Here is a 24,379-nt window from a genome sequence, read left to right on the forward strand (position 1 = left end):
ATCAGGAAGCGCACTGGCCTTTGGAGTCAGAAGAGTCTTAATTGAACTCTTTGCCCCACATTTGCTGGGTAAGTGACTCAGGCAAGTTCCTTAGCCTCTCTGAGCTTCTATCCCATGGATAAGTACCCAATAGTGTTGTTGACCAAAAACGCACTGTGGTTTAACCACGTTTAACCTCCAGAAAGCACTCCCTACATGGTGGTTTCCTGTTGCTTTCTTTCTCTTGCCATCAGCCATAGGCATAGCCTTTTCAATTTCTTGTTTTGTTTTTGCTCTGATATTTTCTATTGGCCTTAACTGGTTTGGATTAAATTTGGGTTCAAATATCTTCTAACCTATGGTAGATCTTCCGATTTGATTTGAAAACTTGGAAAGGTAGATTTAAGGTCCAGCGGTCCTTTGCTTGAGTAGAAATTGTAATATGCCATTCCGACACTGGGGAAGTAGAACACATGAGCGCATTGTTCTGTGATGTGTCAGACACATGCGCCCCGGAGCTTTCAACCTGTTGTTTATGCGGAGCCCACCCCACCAGAAGTAAGGTGATCTGATTTCTCACCGAAAGTTTTGTGTTTTCACCCGCTGGTAAGAACTGAGGAATGTGCGGACACTTCGCAGACAACACAGGTCAGGCCGGTGGCGCCTGTGGCACAGTGATGACTGCTTGAACTGGAGACTCTGGCCATGAATGGAAGTCCGGGTACCCGCCACCACTGCACTCGGAGGCTCGTGTCCTCGTCCCCCCAAGGCTGCCAGTGCAGCAGGGCAGAACGAGTCCCAGCGTGGCTCAAGAGGGTAAATGGTTGATTGAAAATGAAAAAGAAAGCACCAGCAGGGAAGAAAGACACAACACACACAGAGCAGGGCACGGAAGGGACACTAGGGCTTGGGGGACTCAAGTGACTCATTCAGTGACTGGCCCGATTCAGGACCTTCTGAACCGCTCTCATTTGAGAAAGAGAAAAGGTCTTTGTTGGTGCAGACAAGGTGGAGGACAGAGATGCAGCCAGCTGGCCGTGGGTCACGAGTGGAAGGAATTGACTCCCAGAGGAATTTGGTCATCCTGTGTATTAGGAAATGCACTGTACATGCGTTTGTTTTTTTGTTTCTTTTTTTAAATTGAGCATTTCAAAAGATGAGTCTCCTTTGGCATTCTCTCATCCAAATAGGAAGATAACAGTTGGGAGGAAACCTAGCTAAGCCTCCTGTACAATAGTGTCAGCCTTCAAACTTGACCCCAAGCAATCTCTTCAACATTGTTTGTCTGCTGCTATTATGGTGAAGCCATTTGTGGGAAAACAAGTCAAATTTTTATGGCCGAACCCACTGGAGTTTGATGTGTTCATTCATTAGTTCATTCTTTCTTTACTTTTTTTTCTTCCTGACTTTCAACAAATGGTTGTTGGACACATTGAGACAGGGCAGGCACTGGTGAGGAGATGAGAATACAGTGGTGGACAAGGTGGATGGTGCCTCCACGCTGTCCTGGTCGTTCTGGGAGGGAGGGAGGTTGCCCCGAGGAGGGGCAGGCAGGACCGGGAGCACAGGCTGGGCAGCATGGGGCCCACACTGGAAGGAAGTCACTTCTACCCTGAGGCCTGAAGCGTAACTTCAGACAAAGAGCACAGAGAAGTGTGCTCCTGACAAGTGAAAAGCTTCATTTGTTAACATGTAGGGCTCATGGAATAGTGCCCGTTCACGTCCTCCCCTTACTGTGTGTCAGCCTGGGAGGGACTCCTGTCCAGAGTCACCCTGGTTCTGAAAGAGCTACTGGGTGGCCCTGTTCTAGGAGGGTATGGGGCCTCCCATGTGACCCCTGCGCTGTCCCCAGGGGCAGCACCGGCAGTGGCCCTGTGTTCCCCAGACTGGTCACATGCTGAAGCTTTCACAGGGGCACTTGGGGATACGTAAAGTCTATCTCATCACTTTACTGATGTCTTTTCTCTGTCTCTTTTATTAAAAAGTTTTTATTGCCTGACCAGGCAGTGGCGCAGTGGATAGAGCATTGGACTGGGATGCAAAGGACCCAGGTTCAAGACCCCGAGGTCGCCAGCTTGAGCGCGGGCTCATCTGGTTTGAGCAAAAGCCCACCAGCTTGAACCCAAGGTTGCTGGCTCCAGCAAGGGGCTACTCGGTCTGCTGAAGGCTCACAGTCAAGGCACATATGAGAAAGCAATCAATGAACAACTAAGGTGTTGCAACGCGCAATAAAAAACTAATGATTGAGCCTGACCGGGCCGTGGCGCAGTGGATAGAGCATCGGACTGGGATGCGGAAAGACCCAGGTTCGAGACCCTGAGGTCGCCAGCTTGAACGCGGGCTCAGCTGGTGTGAGCAAAAAGCTCACCAGCTTGGACCCAAGGTCGCTGGCTCGAGCAAGGGGTTACTCGATCTGCTGAAGGCCCGCGGTCAAGGCACATATGAGAAAGCAATCAATGAACAACTAAGGTGTTGCAATCAAAAACTGATGATTGATGCTTCTCATCTCTTTCTGTCCCTGTCTATCCCTCTCTCTGACTCTTGTTCTGTCTCTGAAATAAATTTAAAAAATTAAAAAAAATTGAAAAAACTAATGATTGATGCTTCTCATCTCTCTCCGTTACTGTCTGTCTGTCTTTGTCTATCTCTCTCTCTGACTCACTCTCTGTCTCTGTAAAAAATAAAAAATAAAAAAAGTTTTTATTATGAAAAATAAGATATATTCAAAAGTAAAGTATATACAGAAAATGGGTTTGTAGGTACAGGATATGTGTGTGTGTGTGCAGTGTATGGAGAAAGCGTTGAAATGAGCCCACGTGCTGTCATTCTAGCCTTGGAAGTTGAACATTAACACACACACACACACACACACACACACACACACACCCCACTGGTGCAGTTTCATCCTGCCCCCTCCGCTCTCAGTTCCAGTTATAGCCGCTGGTCTGAATTTTGAGTTCCGTGTCTTCTCCGGTTCCTATCTTTTGACTGTGATTTAAAAGGTCGTATTTATGTTTGCACTAGGAGATCCTGCAATCTCAGACTATCCCTGTGTACCAACAGCAAACAGGCTGGAAAGCTGTTTTTAAATAAATTGCTTGGGTGTACTCTTAAGCAGGACAATATAATATGCTGGTGACATCAAAGCCCTTCCAGAAATATTCAAAACAAAAGTCTTTTTTAAAAGATGAGGTTTTGGCAAACCAGGATACGAAAGTAGACGCAGCAGCAACCCAAGCAGGAATTGCTTCCCTGGTAATGGTGTCAAGCCCTCCCCCCCAATCTGGGTGGTAAAAGTGTTTATTATTCGTTCTAATGATACCACTCCAGGGTATTTCAAATGACTTTATGGTGAGAGGAATTTGAGTTCACTTGGAGTAATGTCATCCTGACAGATTCTTTGGGAGGCATGACTTATATTACGCAATGCAATAATTTCAAGTATTAAAATACACCCTGTTAGGAAACTGCCTCTCGGGCAAATCATTCTTGAGTTTGTTTGTTTTTTCCCTCTGTGGCTGTGATGAGCTTTGTTTTGTATTCTCCAAATTTCCTTTGGTTCTCCATCCGAAACAGGAGGATATCAAACTTTTGGGCATCATGTTTGACCACAATAGCGACGACCCACAGTGAGTTGATGCCACAAACTCTTTTGATCACTTCTCAAATGATTTTTCAGGCTCTTTTTGTTTGAACTGGTCTCCTCCAAGAAGGGCTGGTTTTGGGTGTGTTTTCTTGTCCTCTGCCCCTGAACTCTGGAGATCAAGACACCTTCCTCAGGCAGAGAGCGCTGGCTTGGATGCCACCGCCACCATGGCCACGCGTGTGTGGGGTTCCCGTGCTCTCGGAACCCTGAGCTGGCAGATAGGAAGGCGTTTGTGTGTGTCCTTCTGTCTTTTTAGTTCATTTCACATCTGTGCTTTGATCCTGGGGCAGTTGGTTTTTCCAGGATTCAACACTTTTACTCTCCCATCAATGAGTTTCTGAACTGTGCTTTAATGGCGATGTTTGTTTGTTTGTTTGTTTGTTTGTTTTTGCCACTATACCCTCATTGTAAATATTCAGCCTAAGAGAAACCTGTTTGCTCTCCTATCCAGGCTGGGTTTGGGTGGCAGTGACCTGGAGTGGTGTAGATTAGGACAATAGTTCCTCTCCATCTCGTTGTTCTCTACATTTGCATTTTCTAGCTATTTTAACCAACCCCTAAGAACTCTCTTTTATGACTCCCAAGTCATGTCATCTGAATACCACAATGATATTACTATGTATTTCCATAATATTCCTAGTCGCTTAAAAAAAATGTCTGGACAAAGCACACCATTCCCCATTGTTAGGAGCGGGGTGAGCCTCTCCCCGGCCGGGGCCGCAGGAAGTGTGGTCCCGGAGGGAAACCTGTATTCGAGTTCCTCCCGCTGCTCACGCAGGAGGAACCTCCCTGCGCAGTCCCTCAGGCTCATCGCAGCTTGTCCGAAACCACTGTGCAGTGCTTGCTAAAAACACTTTGGGGACCCGTCTGTGTGCACCATGACCCTAGGCAGCTTTCAGCATGGGTGTCCACTGTCCTTTCTCCCTGGGATCAGTGGGGCAGAGACTCAGTGTTTCACACAGTCTCCTGCGTCACGATCGCCAGGTACACCTCCAGTCCCTGTACTTGGGGGCGCCCATCATGGGCAGAGGAGCACTGGTGTCCAGGGTGGCCGCGGCAGCGTGTTGAGGGGGATACATGAGAGAGGTCTGCAAGGTGGCCGGGAGTTAGCTCACGTCAGCGTTGTGGGCCTGTGGTGGCTGGGAGCTGCTCCCGGCTGATGCTAGGAATCCTGGAGGGTGTTAGGCAGAGGAGCCATGAGATCCCATGTGCATTTGGACCAGACCTCTCTGGCCTCCTCCTGCAGTGGCTGCAGGTGAGTGGGTGGTGGCGGAAGCAGGGCCACCCTCTTAGGAAGCCACTGAAATAACCCAAGTGAAAGATGGTGGTGGTGGCTTGGACCACTACAGGAACATAATCGAGTCTATCTTAAGTGGATGGTCTAAAAGCCATTTAGGGATTTGGTGAGTCTTTTTGATTAAAATTCCTGGCTGGAAACTTGGACAGTTGGCCTACGTCCATCTATAAATCACATCTCAGGGTAAACAGTCTTGCAACCGGGACTTAGGGCAGGGATCTGGTTTGGGGAAATCCTTCAGAAACTTGACTTTAGTGTTTTCAAATAAAAAAAAGTATCGATTGATTTTTACAGAGAGAGGAAGGGGGAGAGAGAGAACCAACCATTTGCTACTCTACTTATTTATGTATTCTTTGATTGATACCTGAATGTGCCCTGACTGGGAATCAAACCCACAACCTTGGCATGGCAGGAAGATTCTCTTAACCAATCAAGCAACCTAGCCGGGACAGAAACCTCATTTACTGACTTTAAAGACTGGCTCTCTTTGCAGTGCTCAACGCTGTGGAGAAAGCTAGTCGGATCACAGAGTAAATAAGGGTTTCCAATCACAGATGCTTCCTGGAAAAGGGGGTCACATTGTCCAGGCTTGTGCTCTGTCCTTCACTTTGAACTCAAGTACCCTGGGGCTGCTTTTCTGCCTACCCACAATAGCAAGGAATGCCTTTTGTTTGTTTCTTGTGTGAAAGAAGTGCTTGTTTTGAGGTTTGGACCACAAATAATAATCTATTGTTCCCTATAATAATAATCCACCCACTGTAGAAGGGAAAAAAAAAAGTCTCCTCGATGCAGTGTGGCTATCAGTTTATTTAAAGAATAGCCAAAAGTGCCCATTGTGTCCCGAGAATAAACATTTGGGAGATGGTTGGCAGGGCCGGGGGAGTCCTCTTGTTCTCATTGGACTACCGTCCGAGTTAAGACCTCAGGAAGAAAAAATTCTGAATGTGGCCCTCAGTCCCAGTGACAATACCCTTCCTTATTCTGCTTGTCTGCGACATTCTAAGAATAATTGGAACACTGCACGTACAGATTCTCTCAAACGATTTCTTTTAAAAATATCTTTATTTTGAAGATGGATGTTTTTTTCATCTTTTCTGTATTCACTCATTGTTTCCAATTTTAGGCCCAATAAGTTGGGTTTGTTTTCCCCCTTTTATTGCATCCATGAAAGTATCTCTTTTTTTGAGTGAAACTTATTTTATTTTAGCAGCAATTCTTTTTTTTTTTTTTCTTTACAGAGACAGAGCGAGGGATAGACAGGGACAGACAGACAGGAATGGAGAGACGAGAAGCATCAATCATCAGTTTTTCATTTTTTTTTTTTTTTTTTTTTTTTTTTTCATTTTTCTGAAGCTGGAAACAGGGAGAGACAGTCAGACAGACTCCCGCATGCGCCGGACCGGGATCCACCCGGCACGCCCACCAGGGGCGACGCTCTGCCCATCCTGGGCGTCGCCATGTTGCGACCAGAGCCACTCTAGCGCCTGGGGCAGAGGCCACAGAGCCATCCCCAGCGCCCGGGCCATCTTTGCTCCAATGGAGCCTCGGCTGCGGGAGGGGAAGAGAGAGACAGAGAGGAAAGCGCGGCGGAGGGGTGGAGAAGCAAATGGGCGCTTCTCCTGTGTGTGCCCTGGCCGGGAATTGAACCCGGGTCCTCCGCACGCTAGGCCGATGCTCTACCGCTGAGCCAACCGGCCAGGGCCAATCATCAGTTTTTCATTGCGCGTTGCAACAACTTAGTTGTTCATTGATTGCTTTCTCATATATGCCTTGACAGCGGGCCTTCAGCAGATCAAGTAACCTCTTGCTTGAGCCAGCGACCTTGGGCTCAAGCTGGTGAGCTTTTGCTCAGACCAGATGAGCCCGCGCTCAAGCTGGCGAGCTCCGGGTCTCGAACCTGGGTCTTCCGCATCCCAGTCCAACGCTCTATCCACTGCGCCACCGCCTGGTCAGGCAGCAGCAATTCTTAATAATTCCTACAGTTGCCTCTGATTATAGATCTTGAGAAAAAAAGCTATTTTCATATTCCAAGTGATAGACATTTTAAATACTATTTCCTGGGCTTGGACTAACTGAAAAAATTCAATGAATGGATGAGAATGTGACCAGTGTGGGATCAGCTTTTTCTTGAAGATAGATGTGTCTAGTGCACAAAAAGCATGATTTGTTATGCTTCTTTTTTTTTTTTTTTTTTTTGCCTTAAATCTTTTATAGGAAAAGGTTTTCATTAAATAAAAAGCACAGCTTTAAAATAACGTTATTGGCCCTGGCCGGTTGGCTCAGCCCTGGCCGGTAGAGCGTCGGCCTGGCGTGCAGAAGTCCTGGGTTCGATTCCCAGCCAGGGCACACAGGAGAAGCGCACATCTGCTTCTCCACCCACCCACCCTCTCCGTCCTCTCTGTCTCTCTCTTCCCCTTCCGCAGCCGAGGCTCCACTGGAGCAAAGATGGCCCGGGCGCTGGGGATGGCTCCTTGGCCTCTGCCCCAGGCGCTAGAGTGGCTCTGGTCGTGGCAGAGCGACGCCCCTGGTGGGCGTGCCGGGTGGATCCCGGTCGGCGCATGCGGGAGTTTGTCTGACTGTCTGTCCCTGTTTCCAGCTTCAGAAAAATACAAAAAAAAAAAAATTAAATAACGTTATCTCTAGAATAGTTTTAACTGCTATAGAAATGGAAGATGAGAGCAGTTCAGTTTGCTAGTAACAAATATAACCCGTGAATAGGAGAATTATTTGAAGACGTGATACTAGGGCCGTAATGGTGAACCTTTTTATAAAAACCGCCCACTTTTGCAGTGCTGGTCAACCTGGTCCCTCCCGCCCACTGGGAGGGTAAAAAGGTTTGCCATCATGGGACTAGAGCCTCCACATCATTAAAATCAGACCATTAAAGAAGCAACCAAGATGTCCTTCTGGAGGTGGACAAACTACAGTATTATTAAAAACATCTTGTGCCTGACCAGGCGGTGGCACAGTGGATAGAGTGTCGGACTGGGATGCAGAGGACCCAGGTTCGATACCCCGAGCTCGATACCCGAGCTCGCCAGCTTGAGCCCGGGCTCATCTGGTTTGAGCAAAAAGCCCACCAGCTTGGACCCAAGGTCACTGGCTCCAACAGGGGTTACTCGGTCTGCTGAAGGCCCACAGTCAAGGCAGGTATGAGAGAGCAATCGATGAACAACTAAGGTTTTGCAATGCGCAATGAAAAACTAATGATTGATGCTTCTCATCTCTCTCCGTTCCTGTCTGTCTGTCCCTGTCTATCCCTCTCTCTGACTCACTGTCTCTCTAAAAAAATTAATTAAAAAAATTAAAAAAAAAGGAGTGCAGTCACAGCTTAGCTGTCTGTCCATAAAAAAAAAAAAATCTTGATACTGCCCTGTGGCAGGCGTGGCCCACTTCCCAGAATGCCCCACGGCTCGGTCCCGGGCTGCGGCCCTGGCAGCTGGAGGTCTGCTCGGACAAGTTCCAGCGGCCAGCCACCGCCCCCCCCCCCCACAGTGTCCCTGCCCTGCTGCCCCTTCGCCCCCCTCTCCGAGTATCCCACCCGAGCATCGTGCACATGGGGGCACTGCACAAGCGGCACAGATGACTTAACACACACGTCCATACTTAACAGCACACGCTGCCGTTGGCCCCCAGGTGACAGGCATCTCCGCGCACCAAACAAAGCCCTTGTAGAGCGGCACTCAGAGCATGCGCACAGCACAGCACACCTGCATCTACACAAATGGCACGGCCCAGCGCGCACACGGCGCACAGACCTCAACGCGGCCCCTGCCTTCGCTCTGCTCACCAAAGACCTGAGGACATCCCAAAGTACACACACAGCGCACCACTTACACCTGCGCACGCTGCAGACACTGTGTATCACGCACACACGGAGTTAGACGTCACACACCACAACGCACTGTTGCCTCCTTACCTGATTGACATGCGTGCGTTTCACACTGTACCAAACACAAAATATACACTTACACCCCCGCTGATTAAAACAAAAACAAAAAAAAAAAAACATCTTTTTTTTTTTTTTTTACTTTTATTAATTTTTAGGGAGGAGAGAGAGAGAGAGAGAGAAGGGGGAGGGAGGAACAGGAAGCATCAACTCCCATATGTGCCTTGACCAGGCAAGCCCAGGGTTTTTGAACCGGCGACCTCAGCATTCCAGGTCGACGCTTTATCCACTGCGCCACCACAGGTCAGGCAAAACCCATCTTATTACTGAGGAAAAAAATAATCCCAGACCGTCAGCAATTTATCCTGTTTGTAGGAAGTACCTGGCTATTGAATATTCAGCCATAGATGTATAGTGCACGATGGCAGCAGATTATTGTATATATCTAGTAATTTTTTTTGTATCTTTGTCATCTTCTTGGATAAATATGCACCATGGTATCCATGCTAAACCCTACTCTTAGGCCTTCCTGTTCCTCTCTCTCCAGGGACTGCTGCTGTATCAGCCTTAGAGGTATACACCCCAAAAGAAATCTACGTGGCCAACGGGACACAAGGGAAGCTGATGTGCACGTTCAAGTCTGTGAACACCACCAGCAAGTTGACCAGTGTCACCTGGAGCTTCCAGCCAGAAGGGACCGATACTACCATGTCGGTAGGAGCAGTTGATGGCTCTTGACTAGTTCTATCTCACAGGGTTCTCTCCCACTGTAGTGTAATCCATGAGTCCCTATTCTGGTTGTTCACTTCCCAAATGAGTGAGTTTGTTTCAAGGTCCTTCCCTTTGCTTCAGATGCTCCAGGAAAAAGAAAAATCTGTCTCTGTAAAAAAAAAAAAAAAAAAAAAAGAAAGGGTGATGCCTTTTGTTCTTATTTAACAGGTAGACTAGATGTTTTCAGTAACAGTAATACAGTCGACTAAAGAAACAAATGTTACTGATTAATTTCTTACAATCTGTACAAACCTTCTGCAACTAACATAAACCCTTAACTTTTATAAACTTTCTTAACTATTCAGAAATAACTGGCTTTCATAACAACTTACTTTCTTCCTTTTTCTTTCAAAAGTATTTCTATACCTTATACCTTTTATTATCAAAATTATACAATCTCAGCTGTAGAGCGTTGGCCTAGCGTGCGGAGGACCCGGGTTCGATTCCCGGCCAGGGCACACAGGAGAAGCGCCCATTTGCTTCTCCACCCCTCCGCCGCGCTTTCCTCTCTGTCTCTCTCTTCCCCTCCTGCAGCCAAGGCTCCATTGGAGCAAAGATGGCCCGGGCGCTGGGGATGGCTCTGTGGCCTCTGCCTCAGGCGCTAGAGTGGCTCTGGTCGCAACATGGCGACGCCCAGGATGGGCAGAGCATCGCCCCCTGGTGGGCAGAGCGTCGCCCCTGGTGGGCGTGCCGGGTGGATCCCGGTCGGGCGCATGCAAGAGTCTGTCTGACTGTCTCTCCCTGTTTCCAGCTTCAGAAAAATGAAAAAAAAAAAAATTATACAATTTCTTTCAGTCAGAACTCTTAATTTTAAAAAGCTTAACCTTTAGTGACAACCAAGCTGGCAATAAGTAATTTTTCTTTAAAGTATACTTCCTTTTGAAGGTGTCCTCCCTCTAAGTAGCTAGTATTTATAGGTTAAGTATAAGCACATATATTTTTCATTTACCTTGTAGCTTCCCTTCTAACAAAGGGACTTATATCTCCCTTCTGTATGACTCATAGCAATACATGCATTAACCCTTAAGACAGCTTGTGCTGGCTTTCCTTTAACCTCAGTTTCCCTCCCTCCCCAAAGTCTAATTAAAAGGAAGTCCTCAGTGAGTTTTTTCAGGCATTAGCCATGAGTAGACCAGCCAGCTTCCGGTCTGTGGCTAGAGCAGGGCATGCTGTCCTTCTCAGGGTCCACTCACAAGGGTTGGCAGGGTCAGTCTCCGCTGGCCCTGCTGGGACTGTAGGCTTCAACTGGCTGTGGTGGACCCAGGCAGGTATGCCTTCTTCCTTGGCAGCAGTGGGAGTGGTCAGGATCATGCTGTGTGGACCCGTCCACATGGGAGTCAGTCCTTGGGTGGTGTACTTCTTCACCCAGACTGAGTCCCCAGGCTGGAAGGGATGTACTAGGTCTCCTGGCAGTGCTGGAATCACCTCTCGGACAGCCTACTGAGTAATCTGTAGACCCTGTAAGTACTTAAGGAAGAAGTGGTTACTTAACTCAGCTTTTATTTCTTCTCTGAGTTTTGGTAGGAAGGGAGGGAGTCTCCCAAACATTATTTCAAAAGGAGTGAATCCTTCCCTGTAAGGGGTGTACCTTGCCCTAAGGAGGGTTAAAGGAGAGTAAGGTGGGCCACTTTTTACCAGTTTCAAAAATAAATTTGGTTAAAGTTTCCTTTTAAGATCTGGTTCATGTGTTCTACCTGCCCTGAACTTTTGGGGCCTATAAATCTAGGAAGAATTTTATATTGCAATTTCTTAACAACTGTTACTGCGGTCTCATTTCTAGTAGGAAAAGCTTCTACCTATCCTAGAAAGGTGTCAATTACAGTGGTACCTTGAGATACAAATTTAATTCATTCTGTAACCGAGCTCATAAGTCAGTCCACTCGTATATCTAACTGCCAATGCTGGACCCGTGCACCAACGCGCCAACTAGCGGCAGCTTCCTGAATCACGACTCGTATCTCAGAATTTCGCTTGGATCTCAAACAAAAATAAGGACCCAGTGGCAGCTTGTATCTTAAAAAATTCATATGTTGGTCTGTTCGAATCTCAAGGTACCACTGTACTTTATTAAAAATCTATTTCTAAATGTTCGCCTGGGAAAGTTCCTCTCTCCCTGTTTCTCTTTATAATTTCTTTACTTTGCTTAGCATTTATTTGGGCACAGACTAAACACCCGGACATTATGCCTTCTTTATTAGATTCTAAGTCTGACTTTTCTAATTGTTTCTTCTTATTCTCAGTTGTCCCTTTCTTGCTGGCAAAATCTTTTTCTAATTGGTTAAAAAAAAAACCTTTGACAACAAGGGTTCCAGTAAAGTTATGTAAATTTCCTAAAAACCCCACTGATTTTAGGCTACCTTATTAGTAGTATCATCAGCTGCTTGTGTTTTTTTTTTTCTTGAGTTTCTAGGAGTCCCCCTCTTTTGGTGCTCTGGACAATGGATGATGGCCACTATTTTAGGGGAGCAGTCTCCTGCATTGTTGGGGTGAGGGTTTGAGCCTCACCTTTGTTCTTATAAGCCTTCTCCTGATGGCCCCTCTTCTACTGTGCCTGTCTTAGGTTGTTCCTGCCTTCAGGAATCTTACCTGTCTTTGGCTAACCAGCCATCTTAGGGGCCAAACAGAGTTAGTTATGTGAGTGAGGGAGGAGCAATGTCCCTTCTGAAATGCTTAGATTTTTTTAGCAGCTGATGTTTCTACCTTTTTAAAACTTATAATACATTTCCTTTCTAATTTCTAGAGCTGAATGCTATGTAAAGGCTAAATGGACTGCCTTAGTGTTTTCTGGCAGCTCTGGGTTTGGAGATGCATAGACTCTGTAAGCTTTCCACAGTCCAAGAAAGCTGCAGGGGTCATCCAAGGATCCTGAATAACCTCTGACACCTTAGACCAGGGGTCCCCAAACTACGGTCCGCGGGCTGCATGCGGCCCCCTGAGGCCATTTATCCGGCCCCCGCTGCACTTCTGGAAGGGGCACCTCTTTCATTGGTGGTCAGTGAGAGGAGCACATTGACCATTTCATTAGCCAAAAGCAGGCCCCTAGTTCCCATTGAAATACTGGTCAGTTTGTTGATTTAAATTTACTTGTTCTTTATTTTAAATATTGCATTTGTTCCCATTTTGTTTTTTTACTTTAAAATAAGATATGTGCAGTGTGCATAGGGATTTGTTCATAGTTTTTTTTATAGTCCGGTCCTCCAACGGTCTGAGGGACAGTGAACTGGCCCCCTGCGTAAAAAGTTTGGGGACCCCTGCCTTAGACAAACTTATGATTCTTTTTCTGAGTATCTTCTCTGGGCCTGGCTAACAGAAACTGGTGGAAAGTGTCCAAAAATTTCCTCATTTGCTTGGGTGCTAGGGTCCCGCTTAGGCTAGACAATTAGAAACATTTTCTCGAGATGGTCTCTGTTGTCCTAAGTGGGGCAGCATATGTACAGTACAGACTCTAACAGTCCCGTTAAGGCTTGAGGCTTACCCGAGAAAGGGGATTCTGAGCTTTCTAATTCTAGAGGTCACTTGGAAAGAAGTATTTAAACTATTTTCTATTACATCTGTGCCTCAAATTCTAAAGATCTAGTTAAAAGCACCAACTGAAATGACTAATATTTTATAAAATAAATCTTATACTCAATTATAAATCCCTTTTACCTTCTAAGAAAACATACCTTATTTATGCTGTAACTTTATGTACTTTAACAGATAATGCCTAAAAAGCTCAAGAGAAACAGATTTCTGTTTACATTCTTTAGCCGTTTTAATCTGGGCACAAAACTGAAATGTTCTCTACTACTGCAATTAGTTATCTATTTTCTCCTTTCTGCCTATTATGTGAGAATTCAACTGTTAAGCTAATCAATAGTAATATTTGTCACTCTGAGTTTGGTGAACTAATATTGAACAATCACTGCTTCAAAAATGATAAGCTAAACATTTATACACTATATAAAAAGACATCATTAGTAATTATTACATATCCCGTAATATTTAAACTAAGATTTCAATATCACAGGGCTATGAAATAGCAAATAAAAAGGAGATATTAACAAAAGACTCTTGAAATAACATATACATTTCTAACATAGAAAATATTTTTTCTACAACAATGGATCCTTGATACAAAAAGGAAGTCTTTGTATTTGGCAGACTATACAATTCTATATTCCTTATCATTAGTACAAATATAGTATAATTTACAATAAGAGGATTATAAACTACTACCCCTAATGAACTACTGATTTACTGAGAAAAATAAGGAATGGTCAAAATGTAGTCACTATTTTGTGGCTACCCAGCTGGCAAAGAGATACTAACCCTCTTTTTGACCTACAGTGCTTTACAACATTAAGTCAATATAAGGGTTGGGGCAGCAAACTCAAAAAACACAAATTTTACAAACTCATTTTCCTAACAGTGGGCTATTCTAGTTTACATAAGGTCCTCAATTTCCTCAGAGACATAGTAACCCTATAATTCCCTGAGAACCCTTTCTTACAATTCTTGACTATTATGGCTAAAGCAGTGGGTTTAGAAGGGGCAGTATTCCCAGTATCTTCTCCTCGAGTCTGGCTCTAGGTATGAGGTGGGGTTTCCCCAGAGCCAAAGCGTTGGGGGGGGGGGCTGTAGCAAGGCGATGGTAGCCCTTAGCTTGCTGTACTGTTAAAATCCTTTGTCTTAATCACTTGGCACAGTCCTTGAGCCAAGAAAGAGGTTTCTTTGTTTGTTAGTCAATATAAGGGAATCAGATGGCCTGACCTGTGGTGGCGCAGTGGATAAAGCGTCAACCTGGAAATGCTGAGGTTGCCGGTTCGAAACCCTGGGCTTGCCTGGTCAAGGCACATATGGGAGTTGAAGCTTCCAGCTCCTCCCCACTTCTCTCTCTCTATCTCTCTCTCTCCCTCTCTCTCTCCTCTCTAAAAATGAATAAATAAAATAAAATAAAATAAAAAAATATAAGGGAATCAGCCCGGTGCCTGGGATTCCCGGTGCCTGAGGGGGAGGGGCAGATGCCCAGGGCTGTGAGAGGAGCCTGCCGCTTCTATTTTTTTTCTCCACTACTTCTCGTGCAGCCAGCTGCAGCTCAACTGCCTTTACTTCCCCGGCATCTGCAGCCGCACTCCGCCGCATCCTGGCTATGCCACCCGCTCGCGGGTAGGTGCCCAGTGATAGTATGCTAGACTGCCTGTGCTTTCTCTGGGTCTAGCAATTCTTGATTTGGCCAGTCTGCTCTACAAGTTGGCCATTTTAATTTACAGAGAGTTTTCAATATATCTTTAGACAATTTTTACATTATAATTATTGGAAAATCTAATTTTGAAATTCTTAAACATACATTTTAGTGGGGTTTGGTTCTTCCAGTTATAGAGATCACTGGTATAAAAGGGGACATAAACCATGAACGATCGACCGCTTACCTCGGGGGCCACCTGGCATAAGGGGAGGATGGGGGCGGCAGGGACAATGGAGTCGGGTCCTTGGGGTCACCAGCATTAGGGGAAAGGAAAACTTCGGGGCGAGAGGGGTGCAGCATTGGGAATCCGCACCACAGGATGTGCCCTGTCGGGTATGGAGGGGACTCAGTGCCGTGTCAGCCTTGGAACTGGAAACTTCAGGTTCTGGGGCTGCAGCACACAGGGGAGGACCGGAGAGGACTGGGCTTTCTGGAGGTGGAGGGAGTACTGGCGGAGGGAGTTTAGCTTTTGGGTCTGCCAGAAGGATGGTTTGCCTCTTCTTTCGCAGTTTGGAGGGTGGGAGACAGTCTTTGAGCCACTTTGGCTTGACTGCTCAGTGAGAACATTACTCCAAATCTGTATATATGGAATTTGGTCAGGGTGTCCAGGACACCTGAAAGTGACTGATTGAACCTGATAAGCAAGAGAGAGATTAGTAGATCCCTTGGAAGGCCAATTGCCTAGGGGGAGCACTGGCCACTCTAACTCGCACAGAGTGTGTAGTCTCCCGGAGCTAAGGGTTGCTCCGTAGTCAGCAACTCATTTCTTGAAGTCCTGGAAATTATTCAAAAAACATTCAAGAGGCGTACACTTAGCACAAGAAGCAGGCTGACAGACTTGACGAGATCTAGACTGAGAAAGACAACTAGACAAACACCCCAGATAATGTATAAAGAGAAAAAAACCAAACCTGAGATTACTGGCCACCGTCGTGTGCCAGGATTGGGTTGCGGAAGATATGCTGCATCCAGCCCTGCCGCAGACCCCGTGGGGGCGCCCCAACCCCTCTGGACCAAGTATCTTACAGTTAAGATCCTAAGCGGCTCAATGTTCAGTTGAGTAGATGTTCCTTTGGTTCCTCCAGCTGCCTCGTGCCTGGGGCTGTGGAGCGTCTCTCAGAGATCTCTCCCTAGGCAGGGCACCCGAAGGCCCGAATAGGCTCCGGCCCAAGCACCAGAAAAGTCTGGTGAATCTAGCTGGGGCCTCCAGATGTTGCAGTGCAACACAGGAGAAACTGAGTCAGAGCCCGAATTGATTAGGAATTTGAAGAGCCTTTATTAGACGGCCGATATCTGTCCACTGGTTTCCCTGACTGGGAAGCAGTGAACAGTAATGAGCTCAGGGGGACAGGGGTATTTAAAGGCAAAACCCACAAGGTTACAGTTGTTTTAGCACGTTTGCACAATACCTTGCAAAAGTACACATTGTTCTAAAGATAACAAACCGCCTTCCTGTAATATCTGCAAGGCTGAAACACAAAGAATGCATCCTGCCTCTGTTAGCAAGATTAGATCTAAGCCTAACTGCTGAGGCTTGTAAGAATTTTCTACTTGCAGCTGTAACTATAAACTAGTTCCTCTTAAGTGTTGAGCTAAATTGGGTCAGGGGTCCTTAGCATGGGCTGGCACGCCAGCACATCATCCTAAGAGCACGGGTTTTGAAGATGGCCTGACTTAGACTCTGGGTCATCAAGTATTCATTGTGACCTTGGGCAAATGGCTCTTTTGAATGCCTGTTTTCTTATTTATAAAAATATGGGTGGAAAGCACTGTATTACTGAGATATTGAGAGGATGAGAAATGACAGATGAGTATATTTTTTCAGTTGAAACAGGGTTGGACCCCATGATTTTCAAACCCCTGTCTGTCTTGGGTTCCATGTGAGATTTGTATCCAATGTACATCTTTCCATATGAAGTCTTTGTAAAGAGCCTTTCGGGGCATGCCTGTTGTAGTATTGAGAGCTTCTGCCTTTGGGACTAGCTCACATGTCCTTTTTTTCTTTCTTTTTTTTTTTTTTGTCCTTTTTTTCTAATTGCAGTTTTTCTACTACTCCCAAGGGCAAGGATTTCCTGGGGATGACCCACCATTTAAGAACAGAATCCGGTGGGCTGGAGACCTCAGCAAGAAAGATGCATCAATCAATATAGAAAATATGCAGTCTATCCACAATGGCACCTACATCTGTGATGTCAAAAACCCTCCTGACATTGTCACCAAGCCAGGACACATTCGGCTCTACGTGGTAGAGAAAGGTACTCCCCGAGGATTTTTGCAGTAATGACACAGTCCTCTTGGTTGCATGTTCAGGCAGGAAACAAGAGGGACATTTCAGGCTGTGTGCAAGGAGCATTTTGCCATGCAGTTGCACTCCTGGTCTCTGGGAACCCAGGAGGAGTGGGTGCTGCCCACAGGCCAGCTGAGTAGCCAGATGTTCTCCATGAACATCCCTGCCGTCTGAAGCCTGTCGATCCAAGCTCAGGAGTATTCATTTTTCAGTGTTAATGAGACGACCAGATTCACTCAGGTCGATATTCTTCTGGAGAAGGTTGTTTTTTTTCTGTTTGGTTTGATGAGAAAGAGTGAGAGAAGGACAGACAGACTGGAGGGGAGAGCGATGAGAAGCATCAGTTCTTTGTTGCAGCACCTTAGTTGTTTATTGATTGCTTTCTCATATGTGCCTTGACTGGGGGCTCCAGTTGAGCCAGCGACCCCTTGCCAAATCAGTAACCTTGGGCTTCAAGCCAGTGACCTTTGGGCTCAAGCCAGCAACCGCGGGCTCAAGCCAGGAACCCTGTGCTCAAGCTGGGGGCCTCTGGGTTTTGAACCTGAGTCCTCTGCATCCCAATCTGACGCTCTGTCCACTGCGCCACCACCAGGTTAGGTGCCCCCCCACCATCCTGAGAAAAAAATTTTTTTTTTTTCATTTTTCTGAAGCTGGAAACAGGGAGAGACTGTCAGACAGACTCCCGCATGCGCCCGACCGGGATCCACCCAGCACGCCCACCATGGGGCGACGCTCTGCCCACCAGGGGGCGATGCTCTGCCCATCCTGGGTGTCGCCATGTTGCAACCAGAGCCACTCTAGCACCTGAGGCAGAGGCCACAGAGCCATCCCCAGCGCCCAGGCCATCTTTGCTCCAATGGAGCCTTGGCTGCGGGAGGGGAAGAGAGAGACAGAGAGGAAGGCACGGCGGAGGGGTGGAGAAGCAAATGGGCGCTTCTCCTGTGTGCCCTGGCCAGCAATCGAACCTGGGTCCTCCGCACGCTAGGCCGACGCTCTACCACTGAGCCAACCGGCCAGGGCAAAATTTTAATATTTGTAAAAACAGGACAGCTTTTTTTCCCTTTTTGGAGAAGCACCAGGAAGTGCAGGTTCCGGTATCTCATTTTGAGACAACATCTACCCTGTCCATGGGGGTTGGGATTTGGGGGTAGATTGACATCCCAGCTTTCCTTTGACTTCAGCGCACTGGGAGGGCTTGTATGTGCAAGAAACACTTCATTCTGCACCTCGTCTTCCTTAGCTGCTAGGATCTCTTCATTTGGATAATAATACTGGGTGCTGAAAGGCAGAAACCTCAGGAGCAGAACCGAAAACTTGAGGCCAGGGTGTTCCAAAAGGAAAGTTTATCTTAAAAGCACCTGGGTTCAAATGGACCGAGACCAGCAAAGGTGTCAGCCCTGAGCTGCAGGAGTGTGCATTAGATATAGGGGTGCCTGCTCCTGGACATGTTCAGATTAGCATATCCGGGTTTGTGGCCTTGGTCACTGACTTGGTCATGAGCATGAGGAGGGAAATTCTGCTGCAGAAACACAAGTTCTCTCTTTTGTTTTGGTTTAAGGCTTAATCAGCTTGGTTCTTTCTGGTGTCCTTGGTACATTTTGAAGAGAGCCAAGAGGTCAGGAATCTCCCAGGAATAGCTGGGGCCTGAGGCTCTGGCTAGACTTTCACAAACAACTATTGTGATTTAAATTCCCCTAATAGTCAGGCCCCTCTCCAGTGCAAGCTTTCCCTGACTTTCCTGGAAAGGTACACTTTTTGCTACATTTCAAAGTGAAGGCCAGGAAGCCATTAAGAGAGAATAGCGCCTGACCTGTGGTGGCGCAGTGGGTAAAAGCATCGACCTGGAACACTAAGGTCGCCAGTTCAAAACCCCGGGCTTCCCTGGTTGAGGCACAAATGGGAGTTGATGCTTTCTGCTCCTCCCTCCCTTCTCTCTCTCTCTCTCTCTCTCTCTCCTCTCTCTAAAATAAATAAATAAATAAATCTAAAAAAAAAAGAGAGAGAATAGCATAGCAAACAAATTAACTAAAACCTCACAGTGGGGGTGTGAATGTTCTGTTTTGAGCCCAAGTGAGAAGTTGGGTGAGGAGAATTTGTGTTTTAAAGGGGCTGCGGATTTAAAGTAGCCAATTTAAGCCTAACAGGTACAATAAGGGCTCAAGGAAGACATTTGCTTATTGACTCAATAGAATCCTTATCTCTGTTACCATGGACCTTAACGCTGTTCTGTTCTTTCTCTCCAGAGGCGTTGCCCATGTTTCCTGTGTGGGTGGTGGTGGGGATCGTGAGTGCCGTGGTGGTGGGTCTCACCCTGCTCATCAGCATGATTCTGGCCGTCCTCCACAGAAGGAAAAACTCTAAACGGGATTACATGGGGTGAGAAACACAGCTTCCGGAGGCCGGGGAGTGGGGGGAGGGGGGGGCAGAGGGAAAGAATCAGGGTTTATAAAAATTTATGTGTGTGTTTTTTTTTTTTATGGTTAAAGGAATTGTGAAGAATGAGCTCCTGTCTGTTTTCATGCCTGAATGAGGCAGTCCCCTTAGGGAGGTGTTTGGAGGCGGGCAAGCAGACATCTTGGCCACTCTTAGTAAACGTGGGCGGGGACACTAACGTGTCACAATCTCTTCCCTGGGGTGGTGTGCCAGGCCAGCTGAGGGGCAGGCTGAGCTCTATTTCAGTACCGTCCACCCTGCCATTGAGTGGTGTTAAGCGCAGACCTACAACTTTTACCTGACTTCAGAGTTTAATTTTCATCTCTTGGCAAATAATCTCATAAGGTTCTTTTTTCCTGTTAGGCAAATATAAAACAAATCAATAAATGATGTACACACACACACACACACACACACACATACATACCCCTGATGTGGTCACACAGGGCTTCTCTTTTTTTTTATAGTTTTGTTGGCAGTTTAATTCCTCTGATCTTGCTTGACTGCATGGCTGGACTCATCACAAGGGGGATAATAAGGGTTGAACACCAACACGTACCGGCAGTAAAGAAAAGTAGACCTTTTGGTTTATGTCTTCTTGAAGGGGACACACTGAGCCCAGGGTGTGTGCCTAACTAGAGGACCTTCTCTCTTCTCTGCTCCAGCTGAAGACTAACCCACATACGCTAAGTAGGACTCACGTGATAAGACAGAGTGAAGGCCGATTCCAGCCGACCGCAGCACGAGCTGGTGCAGGTGCACGGGCTAACCTTAACCACCCCGGGGGACTGTGCTTTTCTGCCTGAGGCTTGCGTGGCTGGTGGCCGGTGGGAACCTCTCCCTCTCTCTCTCTCTCTCTCTCTCTCTCTTGGCTCTGTGATGGTTCTAGTTTTTACGGGCAGTGCTGTGTTTAACGAGCTCGAGTGTTCAAATTCAGATATTACTTGCTTGGAATGCCCCTCTGTCCTGGTGACCTGTATCTACTACCCCCCTTGCATGGTGAGTGATTTTTGATGACATGTGACTGGAGTGTTGGTTTTCAACATGAGACTAATCCAGAGTGGTGACATGCCGGTCTGTGTAGTTCTTGCTTGTGGGTTAATAAAGGGACAGAGCGTGTGCCTTAGAACCCTGCATGGCCCTGGGAGTGCTGTTCTTCTTACTTCGTTTTTTTCCCCCCTTTCTTTGCTTTTCTACCACGGTATGCCGGAATCAGATCCTGCTTGTCTTCCACTTGTTAAGAAAAGCTGACATAGACGTCACCCAGGGAGTCTAACAGGGCTGGGGCTCTTCCTCCCACTCCCACTAGACACATGGTAACTAATCCCACTGCCTGTTTGCTGTTCAACTCGTGTGTATGTTCAGCCCGTCTCCCTTGTTGGCAGCTAACCAGCTAGCTCTGAGCTAACCCAACAGCTACTGTGGTTTGTCCACCCATATGTCACGCGTCTGAATTAGAAACATACCGAGCACACCACCCCCACGAGATGGGTTTGGAAGGTGACACAGAGGTTAAGGATCATCTGAACAACATGTGTGTTCTTCCTGTACAATGCCTGTGTGTGTGTGTGTATGTGTGTGTGTGTTTTGTGAATTATATTATTAATGAGCAAGACCCTCCTTGTGTTAGAATCATCAAACCATTTCGGTTTGGGTCATACAATGTCGCATTTCAGAGAAGGCACAGGAGCAGAATGCACTGTTTGCTTTAGTCTGAGTAGTGACACTTTAAATGTGATGCTCCCCAAACTCCTCTAAGATTTAAATATACATATCATAAAGGATCTCAGCTGTTGATGATGGCACATCGGATGAGGGCATCCCCAATGGGTACATCCTGGCTGCCCCCCCCCACAGCTTCCCTTTCCCAGACGTGCCCCTCCCGGGGTCTCCTTCAGTTTGGCCATTGTGTCTGTGGGGCGCAAACTGGGGAACTAGGGAATGAAAGGGGTAAGACGGGCCAAGACAGTGGGCCGGAGTGCACGTCAGTTATTTCTGAAATGCTTTCAGAGGGGTTTATTACAAAAGAGAATAATTGTCTTCAGGAAGGTATAGCTTGCACCCTTAAATCTTTATCCTGAAGGAAGGTCGATGGCAGAGGGGAAAGGCCACACATTGAGGACACACAGGCATTCCAGCCGGAATCCCGTTCCTTGGTCCCTCAGGCAGACATGGTTATTGTCAGCAGGCGGAGGGCTCACAGCGCAGGGGCTTCCCGACCTCCCCAGCAGTAGCCTCGCTGACTTGGAACAGTAAGCCATCAGTTTCAAGAATTGTGATTGTTTCCATCCCCTTGTTCTGTTGTGTTTTGTTCTTTATGCATCTGCAGCGTCACCTTGTTGTCACTTGCATCCCTATAGTTTTGTTTCCGTTGATTTAAAAAAAACATTCTTTTTTTGTTTTGTTTTACATTTGTTCTCCATATTGCCAACTTCCCAGCTGCAGCACCTCAGAGAGTGCATCACCGGTTAAGCAGGCTCCGCGGAAGTCCCCCTCCGACACAGAGGGTCTAGTAAAGAGCGTGCCTTCTGGATCCCACCAGGTAACGGGGCCACTGTCCCCGCCCCTGCCCCCCAGGGCCGTGCTCTGCAGCTGGGCACTGTCACTGCATGGGCGCGGGAGAGAGCACCAAGTATGTCACACAGGGAGAGATTGACAGACGGATGGAGAGAGAGAGAGAGAGAGAGAGAGAGAGAGAGAGAGAAGAGGGTTAAAAGAGCTGCTTCAAGTGGACCACATAAGTATCCAGAAGAATCCGACCCGAGAGCAGGTTCCCACCAAAGCGCCACTAACAGACCCTTGACTCGGGATGTGGCTCCTTCAGCCAGCCCACGTGTTAACCGGGGGATGGCTATGTCACATGTCAAAGATTCTTCTCTCATTGAACAGGGAAATAAATCCAGCCAACTGCCTTTGACACTGAGGGGCTTTATGAGACAGAGTACTGTATGAATTAGCAGGGGTGGGGGGTAGGGGCAAGTTGATCTCGGTATTGATAAATTAAACAGAAAAACTATTTTGTTGGAATTCTTCAGAGGAAATTGAAAGTCAGCATTGTCGCCGAATAATTAGCAGGCTGGACAGACAAGGATCCACCCTTGTTTAGATTTCTGCCTCTTGTAGGAGGTACCGAAGAGAAATAACTTTTACTTGGAACTTAGCACAGACTCCAGCATGGCACGGCCTGCGTTGGGATTCGGCCATGCTATGATAAATATAATTTGTGGCGTGGCAGAAATCCCAACTGGGGTCTGAGAAGGGAAGGAAGGGAGAAAACGATATTAAAGAAATTGTAGCCATTTTCTATTCTTTCAGCCATTTCTTCTGGTATTTACCTTCCAATTATATTTATATGTCTAGAATTTTTTTTTCAGTTTCAGATATTATTTATTGACTCCAGATTATGGAAATGAGAATTTAGTTCTCTCTTCATCTGAGCCCTTCTTCCCAACACACACACACACACACACACACACGCGCGCGCGCACGCTAGCTCCTACTGTATCCACATGTGCCTCTTCCCAGTACGGCCATCTCACTGTATCTAAGTAGTTATTTTTCAGTGTTACATGTCCCTGTTTTTTGTTTGTTGGCGATTTTACCACATACATTTGCTTACTTGTACAATCTTTTTGGTTGTTTTTTTATGAAGCTAATATTTGCCTTGTTTTTTATTTGCTTGGTTTTCTAAGTATGTATTTCCATTCTCAAAACCCTGCAGGTAAGACCTCTGAGCACATTCAACCACATCACATTACTCCGTTGGCTTCAAGCTATTTGTGGCAACATACCTTTAGATGCTCTGGCTCTGCTGTGCTTTGGGCTGTTGTGTAGCAGTCATCCTGGGAGTTTTCTTGACCCCTCTTTCTTTGGACTGCAGGTCTTTGCTGGTTCGGTTTATCCCTGTGCCGTAGTGGAACGCGTCCTCTATAACTTCTTGAGAAAGGGTGCACAGGAGGTAAACATTCTGAGGCAGAATCATGACCTCCTGCAGAGATGCCCACATCCTCATCCCTGGAACCCGCGGGATACGTGACCTTGCCCATCATGCGACACCCTGCAGCGTGTTCAGGACCTTGAGATGGGGAGATTTTCCCGAATTATCGGTGCGGGTAATCACAGGGCGGCCACAGGGTCAGATGCAGGCAGATTTGGGGATGTCGTGCTGCTGGCTTTGATGGCAGAGGCTGGGATTGCTAGCCAAGAAATGCAGGCAGCTCCCATCAGCCAGGGAAGGCCAGGAAGTGGGTTCTCCCTGGAGTCCCAGCAGGAACGTGGTCCCTCTGGCCCTGATATTAGCCCAGCCCAGTGATACCTATTCCAGGCCTCTGAGCTCCAGCACTGTAAGATAAAACAGTTGTTTTCAGCGTGTCTCAAATGCTTTTCTCCTCCCTCACGCTTGAACGATAGGCCGGTTGGGTCGGATTCCAGGTTAGACGTCTTCCTTCGCCTCGTGGAGGCATTGCTGACTTTTCCGGCTTCCAGGGCTCAGTTGCTGCTGTCTGATCCCTGCCCCTTCACATGGGGACCCGTTCTGTTGCCCTTTCCTGGGAACGGTTTTTATGCCTCATGTTCTGAAATGTCATAAAGTTGTGGTGGGTCTTCTGTTTTTATTCATTGTGCTGGCCACGCAGTGGGTTCTTTTAATCTGCAAACTATATCCTTCAGTTTTAGGGTATTTGCTTCAATCATTCTTTGGAAATTTTCCTCCTTTCATTTTCTCTTTTTGGGAAATTCCTATTAGGGATTGGACCACATCCTAGGGTCATTCCTGAACTGCTTTCTTTTTATTTTTTTCTGTTCTGGCTTTCTTTGTTCTAGAAAATTTCTCCAACTTGATCCTCCAAATT

The 24,379-nt window shown here is 46.9% G+C and overlaps 1 protein-coding gene across 1 annotated transcript in view; it reads left to right on the forward strand.

The window, feature by feature from the left end:
- The window catches only part of MPZL1 (myelin protein zero like 1), a 42,264-nt gene that overhangs the window by 12,324 nt on the left and 5,561 nt on the right, over positions 1–24,379 (forward strand). Inside the window, exons 2-5 of the mRNA XM_066261064.1 lie at positions 9,359–9,525; positions 16,851–17,064; positions 19,340–19,472; positions 21,969–22,071. Of these exons, the coding sequence (XP_066117161.1) occupies positions 9,359–9,525; positions 16,851–17,064; positions 19,340–19,472; positions 21,969–22,071 (617 nt within the window). The remainder of the gene's footprint in view (positions 1–9,358; positions 9,526–16,850; positions 17,065–19,339; positions 19,473–21,968; positions 22,072–24,379) is intronic.

The sequence above is a fragment of the Saccopteryx bilineata genome, chromosome 2 (genome assembly GCF_036850765.1).
Source record: "Saccopteryx bilineata isolate mSacBil1 chromosome 2, mSacBil1_pri_phased_curated, whole genome shotgun sequence".
NCBI classification, from domain to species: domain Eukaryota; kingdom Metazoa; phylum Chordata; class Mammalia; order Chiroptera; family Emballonuridae; genus Saccopteryx; species Saccopteryx bilineata.